The 7,487-nt window shown below is 67.5% G+C and overlaps 2 protein-coding genes and 1 long non-coding RNA gene across 5 annotated transcripts in view; 1 reads left to right on the forward strand and 2 right to left on the reverse strand.

The window, feature by feature from the left end:
• Positions 1 to 57: 57 nt before the first annotated feature.
• Positions 58 to 2,539, reverse strand: Nat14 (N-acetyltransferase 14 (GCN5-related, putative)). Its single transcript, XM_013509301.1, has 3 exons — positions 2,185 to 2,539; positions 1,539 to 1,653; positions 58 to 1,053 (listed from the first exon to the last, which is right to left on the reverse strand). Exons 1-3 carry the CDS (start codon positions 2,283 to 2,285, stop codon positions 505 to 507), a joined length of 765 nt encoding a protein of 254 aa, XP_013364755.1. The 5' UTR covers positions 2,286 to 2,539; the 3' UTR covers positions 58 to 504.
• Positions 2,540 to 2,638: 99 nt separating this feature from the next.
• Positions 2,639 to 7,487, reverse strand: part of Znf628 (zinc finger protein 628) — an 11,274-nt gene continuing 6,425 nt past the window's right edge. Inside the window, exons 1-2 of one of the 3 annotated variants that reach the window (XM_005413313.2) lie at positions 6,632 to 7,028; positions 2,639 to 4,689 (exon numbers count right to left, since the gene is read on the reverse strand). In XM_005413313.2, coding sequence (XP_005413370.1) covers positions 2,735 to 4,689; positions 6,632 to 6,935 — 2,259 coding nt within the window. In that variant the 5' untranslated portion in view covers positions 6,936 to 7,028 and the 3' untranslated portion in view covers positions 2,639 to 2,734. Of the gene's footprint in view, positions 4,690 to 6,427; positions 7,029 to 7,487 lie in introns of those variants that run through there. The other 2 variants (XM_013509246.1, XM_013509247.1) reach the window with 2 other exon arrangements.
• Positions 7,454 to 7,487, forward strand: part of LOC106147487 — a 3,455-nt gene continuing 3,421 nt past the window's right edge. Inside the window, exon 1 of the long non-coding RNA XR_001232417.1 lies at positions 7,454 to 7,468. This is a non-coding gene — a long non-coding RNA (uncharacterized LOC106147487). The remainder of the gene's footprint in view (positions 7,469 to 7,487) is intronic.

A 7,487-nucleotide genomic window follows, 5' to 3' on the forward strand; every position in this document is an offset into this window, starting at 1 on the left:
GCGGGGAGGGCGGAGGGGGTCAGGGATGTGGAAAAGGCATCAGAGATGAGACAGCACAGCGGTTCCAAGCTTTATTTAACAAATGGGTGTAAAAAAACCAGATGGGGCTGGGCCCTGTGCCTGCCAGCCCCGCCCAGCTCCCAGGGAGGTCTGGACCCCCGCAGCCGGCTGCAAAGGAAAGCTCAGCCCCTGGCCTGCCCTGAGTATCTCCCTCTACTCCTGGAAGGCCCGGCCTCACAGACCAGGGAGACATCCGTTTAGAGGGACCCGGGGGCATCTCTGGGAGCCGGGAGGGAGAGGGCCTTCTGCACACTCTGAGTTCCTGCTGCACACAGCACGCCGGGAGCACGGCCGCCGGCCCGCAGCAGGATGGGCAGCACGCGTGCAGGTCTCTGTCCTCGGCCTGCTGTGCCCTGGGCAGGCCGCAGCGGTGCGGGGGCACACAGCAGGCGCTGGCCGCGGGCTCGCTGGGCGCTGCCTCCCCGCGCTTCCACCCCACTTAAGTCACAGGTCTTTGCTGAACTCCCTCACCAGGGTGTAGCCCATGCAGCCCCAGCCCCCCTCGGCCTGATAGCCGCAGCCCTCCAGCAGCCCTACCGCCCCCCATGCGGCCACGGCCACGGGGACTACGAGCCGGGCCCGAGGCTCCCCCATGCCGCCTGCCCAGGCTCGGGCCCGGGCCTCGGCAAAGGCCAGCAGCCTCCTGCCCACACCCCGGCGGCGGTGCCAGCGAGAGACAGAGAGGCGAGTGACCCGGGCTCCATCCCCTGAGGTGGCGCCAGGGGCCAGGGCCAGGACCCCACACACATCCCCAGAGCCCCGCACAGCCACCCAGGGGCCCCCCAGGCCACCAGGCGGAGGCAGAGAGCCCCACCGGGCTCGCAGGCCCAGCTTCACAGCAGCCACGGCCAGGAACACGGGCAGCAGGAGGGCCAGGGCGAAGGAGGCCAGGACGAAGCGCAGGCCACTGCTGGCCGCGGCCAGGAGCAGCAGGGCTGGGGGCCGAGTGAGAGCGTGGAGAGCCACGCGGTTTTCCGTGTCCTTCACGCCAGCCTGCAGGCGGGGGAGCAGGTCAGCACTGCCGGCCGCCGGCACCCCCAGGGCGAGGGCCAGAGGAGAGCCGCAGGGAAGGCCAGAGGCCCACGGGGTGTGGGCGGGCGGCACGGGACGGCTGAGCAGGGAGAGAGTCAGGAGCCGTGGGGCGCCCACAGTGAGGGGCCAAGGAAGTGACCCTTGGACAGTGGGGAACCCGAGGCCATCGGCCTGGCTCAGGGGAGGGCGTGGGAGGCAGGGGCGGCTGTTCACCGACGGCGGGGCGGACCGGGAGGGAACTGGCACCCTGACCCCAGGGCCGAGGAGCCAAGCTCCCAGCCGCACAGCCCTCGAGCTGCTCAAGCCCAGTGTGCTGGGGTGCAGGCAGGGAGGGGACGCGGACAGAGGAGCCACAGGGAAGGAGCCCAGGAGGGCAAGGTCCGTGGTGTGGGGGTCGGGGCCGGACGGGGCGTGGCTGAGCCCACCTGCCGCGCCCCCATGCTCACCTTCAGCATTTCCAGCACCAGGGGCTTCTCATCTTCCCGCATCTCGCGCACGGACAGGTGGCTGGGGGCCATGGCAGCCCCGAGGCTGCCGCCCCCGCGAGGGAGCTGACGGCACCTGGGGAACACAGGCAGGTTAGTGTCAGGTGGCACCTCGGTTCCCAAGGCCCCGCACGGGATTTTCCAGTCGCGCCACCTTCGATGGTGGCGAGATGGGTCCCCCTATCCGGCGACTCCCCTGTCTCCGTCCCCTCCCTGCGCCCAGGCCGGTCTCCCCAAACACGCTGCGGGTTTGACACCTCGCAGCACCGCCCCAGCGCCGGGACCCATGACCCCTCCACGCTCCCGCCCGCGCACGGCCCCACTCCCGCGCTGGCCGCCGCCCGCGGCGCAGAGGCCGAGCCCGCGAGCACCTCCGAGGTCGCCCGATCCTTTGACAAGGTGTGGGAAACGCAGGGTCGGGAGGGGGTCGCCGGCGGAAGTGACGTGCCCACTCGCGCACGGAGGCGGGGCTGCGCTCTCGGCCCTAGCAACTGTTGCCAAGCTTCCCCAGCCGGGAGCTGGCCAGGAGGCACCCGCGCGCGGCGGCCGCGGGACCTCTCCTGCCGCTGGAGGCGGCGCACCTCAGAGGGGCGGGAGCGGTACTTACCGGCCAAGAAGGCCCTGCGACCCGAGCGCGGGGAGGAGGTGGCGAAGTGGTGGGCCGAGCGTCCTTGGCGCCTGGACCTTTGTGCAGGGCTCGGCGTCCATCCCCAGGGACCTGCACCCGACCCCGCTGCACCTGGGATGGGTGTCCTTTGAGACAAGACTCTGCTCCCACCCGTTCCTCAGATTAGGGCAGGGGCGTGGTGACTAGCGCGCCCAAGCGCCAGAGCGGGGATTCCAAGCCCAGTGCCTTGCCGCCACGGTAACCGTGGCACACACCACAACCCCCGTCTACGGGACAGGGCAAGTGAGCCCCGCGGAAGTGGTTGGCCCCGAGATTCCGATCCAAGCAAGTGGCCTGCGAGCCAGGAAGCAAGATTAGACTCCACACGCCCAGGCGGGGCCCTCCCATGCCTGTGCTCCTTCCCCCCATCCCCCCAAAAAAAGGCAAAAGAGAAGAGATTCTGAGACTTTATTAGCAGTCTCCTTCCGGGGGGCAGACCCCAGCCGGGCCAAAGGCAGTGAGTTGGAGCCTCCGTATTGAGGGGGTCTCCTCAAAACGTGTGCACCAGCTGGACAGCGGGCAGCGTCTGCACAATCTGGATGGAGGGCAGGGCCTGAGGACTCACGACCCCCGGCCCGGCTCCTGCAGGCACCACTTGTACCACCTGGGGCCCAGGGGCTGCGGGTACCGCCGCCGGGGCAGAGCCTGGGCCAGGGGCCGGAGGGGCCAGGAGCTGCAGTGTGGCAGTGCCTCCCCCCACACTGCTGGTCTCCAGCAGCTCAGCGGCAGGGGCGCTGCGGATGATGAGCAGTTTCTGTCCCGGGGAGGCAGAGGCAGGCGGCTCCGTCAGCTCAGAGGGCAGGGTCTCCACCTCCTGCACACAGAGCCGCGTCTGCTCCCCATCTGCCCCGCTCAGCACCAGCACACTCTGCAGCCCCTCCTCCGTCTGCAGTGTCTCAAAGACCACATCTTGCACCATGCCCGTGCTGGCCTCTCCGTCCCCGGCCTCTCCAGGACCCGGGGCTGCCAGCAGCTCCTCCGTTGCCTCGCTCTGGACCACCAGCAGGTTGGGGGCCTCAGCAGTCACCGCTCCTCCACTGGAGCTAGACAGCTGGCCTGTCAGTGGCTGGAGCTGGACCGTAGTCACTTCCTGGGCTGGCTGGAGCTGGACCGTGGTCACTTCCTGGGCTGGCTGGAGCTGGACCGTGGTCACTTCCTGGGCCGGCTGGAGCTGGACCCCACTAACTTCCTGAGGCCCCGTGTCCCCACTCCCTACATTCTGCAGGACAATGAGGCTCTGCCCTCCCCCACCGGCCCCTGCACCACCCCCTCCCTGTACCCCTAGACCCCCAGGCCCCGGCAGCCACACTATACCCGTGCCCTGACCAGCCTTTCCCACAGCCCGAGGGCCCTGCCTGGCTTGGCCGGCCCCAGCACCTGTGGAGGGCACAAGGATGAGCTTAGGGGGTGCAGGTGGGGGTGGAGGGGGTGGCGGCTGGACACTGCTGGGGATCAGCTGGAGGCCCTGGGCTGTCTGCACCAGGAGAAAGGTCTGGGAGTTGGGTGCCGCTGGGCCTGCTGGCGGCACCTGAGCCGTGCCCCCCGCCACCTCGAGGGAAAGTGTGGCCTGGAGGTGGGGGAGCACATGGACATCCTGGGTGGCCAGCGGGGCAGGAGCGGCGGCCAACGGGGCGGGGGGCTGGGCGCCAGCAGCGGGGGCTGTGGTGCCAGAGGGCGCCTGGGCCGGGGCGTGCGTCCTCATGTGCCGCTGCAGGTAGGCGGCCATGACAAAGCCGCGGCCACACACAGGGCAGGCAAAGGGGCGCTCGGCCGAGTGCGTGCGCTGGTGCAGCAGCAGGTTGGACGAGTGCGTGAAGGTCTTGGGGCAGAGCGCGCAGCGGAAGGGGCGCTCGCCCGTGTGCACGCGCTGGTGCTGCCGCAGGTTGGAGGTCTGCGCGAAGCTCTTGCCACACACGCCGCACGCGTAGGGCCGCTCGCCCGTGTGCACGTGCCGGTGGCGCCGCAGGCTGGAGGAGTTCTTGAAGGCCTTGGGGCAGTCCGGGCACGGGTAGGGCCGCTCGCCCGTGTGCTGCCGCAGGTGGTACTGGTAGTGTGAGGACCACTTGAAGGCCAGGCCGCACTGGCCGCAGGTGAAGGCGCGCAGGCCGGTGTGCACGCTGCGGTGGATCTGCAGCAGCGACGAGCGCTTGAAGGCCTTGGGGCAGTCGGGGCACTGGTAGGGCCGCTCGCCCGTGTGGCCCCGCTGATGGTAGAGCAGTGCGGAGGAGCCCTTGAAGGCCTTGGGGCAGTCCGGGCACTTGTAGGGCCGCTCCCCCGTGTGCGTGCGCTGGTGATGCAGAAGCCTTGACGACCAGCGGAAGGATTTGCCGCACTCTCCGCACTCGTACTGGGCTGCTGGCGCGGGGGCTGCGGGCGCCGGCTTCTCCCCAGGGCCCTCGGCAGTGGAGGCGGGTGCCATGTCTGCTTGGGAGCCGACCATCACACCTGGAGGCAGGGAGTCCGGGTCAGGGTGGGCTGCCCGGGTCACTTCCCTGGGTCATCTTCACCACGGGGGACCTGCCTTAGGAGTGGGGTTTCGAGGCCCAGGTTTCCCCTTTGCCTGAGGCAGAGGAGGGGCGTGGCCCGGAGACTTTCAGGGCATAAGCAACACTTCCCAGCAAACAGGACGGGGCTGCTCTGGCCCTCGGACCCCTGCCATCCCCCCGCAGGCCCTCTGAGAAGGCTGGGCTGCCCTTTAAGAGGACTGCCTCTCTTACAGCACCTGCTTCCTCCCGTACCCACTGTCCTCAACACCTCCCCTGGTGGGCATGGCATTGCACACCTGTGATCCTGCACTCAGGAGGCTGAAGCCGGAGGGTCTTGAGTTCAAGGCCAGCCTGGGCTAATAGGGAGTGCAAAGCCACCCTGGACTACACAGTGACACCCTGTCTCAAAAAACCAAAACAATTTTTGAAGATTTTTAAAAAGACCTTCACCCCAACCCCACCTCAACACTTGTTCCCCACCTCACTCTAAAGCAGGGGTGGTGACCCATGGCGCCCACGCCAGTCACTGAGAAAGTGAAAGCAATCAGAAGTGTGTTATAACATTCCTGTAACACCAGTGGCTCCGCTGGCATAACTGCCCACACCCCAGGGATAGGAGGTCATGCCTGGAAACGCTTCTCTGTCAGCTAGAGGTGCAGAGATACTGTGACCTGGAGGGAGGAGCTCAAGGACACTTCTCCACACTGGGCAGTGCACAAGACAGTGCCCCTCGGGAGAAGCCAGTCCAAAGTGGATGAGAAACTGCACCATCTTCCCACGGGCTTGCCCCGGAGGTCCCCCCATAACCTCAAGCTTCCCAAGATCTCTTGGGGTCTCCTCACCACACCCACATCTTCTCAGAAGAATTCTGGGTGTGGCCCATGCCTGTGATCCTAGCTACTCTGGAAGCTGAAGCCAGAGGGAAAGTTTGAGCCCAGCCTCGCAATTCAGTAAGACCTGAAAGTATAAAGGGCTGAGGATGTAACTTAGTAGTAGAGAGCTTCCCACAATGCACCACTCCCTGAGTCCGGTCCCCAGCACCAAGAACAAACAAACTACAGTCCAGGTCCCGTTCCCCACGCAGCCCTGGCTTTCCTTACGTCTACCCCTTTGGAACAGAGCGGCTCCCTGCTGCCACGGCCCAGCATCCATAATGGCACCCACTTCAACCGTGCTGTGGCGAAAAGCTAGGTGAGTTTTCTGATTCTGTGCCTCCCTAGCAAAAATGTAAAACCCTCCTCGCCCAGTCTTCCCTGAAAACGGGAGGTCTGTCCTTCCTCTGGCCAAAGGCCCTGCCCACTGCTCTCTGCACAACCAAGCAACAGGAGATCCCTGGGTTCCGGGGGGTTGGGGTCAGAAGCTGGGCACTTCTCACAGGCCCGGCCTCTGTCCAGGGCACTGCCATGTCCGCCCTGGGCAGCCGCAGTGTCTCCCTAACAGATCCCCGTGTCCCCACCCTGTCTGTCCCCAATGCAGCAGCCGAAGGGACCGTCAGGAGAGAGCACAGGACATCCTCCCCCGAGCCTGCCGCAGACCCCATTCGGGGCAGCTTCTGGCTTCCCGGGCCGACAGCTCGTCTCTTCCTGACTTGTCCCGCTGCCTCCGAACCCAGCAAGACAGGCTGCGCCCCGCCCTGCACGCCCTCGGCTACCCAGTCTGCCCCGGGAGCCACCCAGCCAGGCCTCCCCGGCGCCTGCCTGGCTCTGCGGCCCTCCCAGCACTCCGTGCGCTGTCCAACGCTCTCCACTGCGCCTGTGACAGGCTAGCGCGGCACAGCCAGGGCTCGGGCTCGGAGCAGGCCCTTCTGTGTCGGTGGGGTCGCCTGCTTTCCCGTGTTGCGCAGTGTCCCCGCAGTGTCGACCCACACCCCCGCGGTGTGGCAGTCGCAGCCTGCGCCTTGCCTGGAAAGCCCTCTGTGCGCCCCTGCAGTGTCACCCCCGGAGAGCAGCATGGCCCCCAAGAGACAAGTGCTGCCACACGGCCCCCTGTCCGACTGCCTCCCCGGGCTGAACGTCGACGCCATGCAGCGGGCCTTCGCTGTGTCCACGGCCGCACCCCGGCCCCACGGAGCGCCGGGCGGGCGTGTGCGCTGTGAACACTCGAGGAAGACAGGGCGCAGCCCCTCCGGACAGGCTGCGCGGGCTTTTCCTTTAAAAGACGGGCCTCCCTCTCAAGGGTGAGCAGCTCCTCGGACGACACTGACATCACCCCAAGGATCTGCACTGCCTCTGCGAGGCGGGCGTCGCCTTAGACCGAGGCGCCCGCGCCCCGGAGCGGCGAGGGCCCACCCCAGGCCTGGAGCAGGCTGCGCGGCCCCTTTAAGAGGATGCGCCCGCCGCACACCCTCTCCGCCTCCGTTCAGACAAGCCAGGGGTCGCACTGCGCGACCAACGCTCGCAGTTTTGCTCGATGTCCGGGAAACTGCCCCTGGCCTTCGGTGAAATACCCCCCGGGGAGGGGGGTAAGGCGGGAAGCTCCGAGAAAGGTGCACCTCGCCACGCCCTCTAAACGCAGCCCCTCGCCCTTTAAGAGGTGGAGCCGCCGCAGCGCACCGGAATCGGAGGCCAGACAGCGGCCTCCCCTTTAAGGAGCCCCTTCCGGTTACACGCTCGCCGTTTCCCAAACTGCTCCGCCCTCCGGCCCGGCCCCTCCCCCAGCGCGCCCTCCGGTTTCTCACCTGCGCCCGGGTCGGGGGACCCGGGGGAGCCCCGGGCCTTGCCGCGGGGACCGACGGGGAGGTGGGCCGGCCAGGAGCGG

This window comes from Chinchilla lanigera, unplaced genomic scaffold, assembly GCF_000276665.1.
Source record: "Chinchilla lanigera isolate Chin_1 unplaced genomic scaffold, ChiLan1.0 scaffold00166, whole genome shotgun sequence".
NCBI classification, from domain to species: Eukaryota; Metazoa; Chordata; class Mammalia; order Rodentia; family Chinchillidae; genus Chinchilla; species Chinchilla lanigera.

What these genes read in the sequence shown, in the direction of transcription:
- Nat14 (XM_013509301.1), bottom strand. Translation starts at nt 2,285, where the DNA reads ATGGACGCCGAGCCCTGCACAAAGGTCCAGGCGCCAAGGACGCTCGGC. An exon ending in TCGCAGGGCCTTCTTGGCCG is followed by an intron (nt 1,654 to 2,184) that starts GTAAGTACCGCT and finishes TGTGTTCCCCAG; the next exon opens with GTGCCGTCAGCTCCCTCGCG. An exon ending in TGGTGCTGGAAATGCTGAAG is followed by an intron (nt 1,054 to 1,538) that starts GTGAGCATGGGG and finishes CCCCGCCTGCAG; the next exon opens with GCTGGCGTGAAGGACACGGA.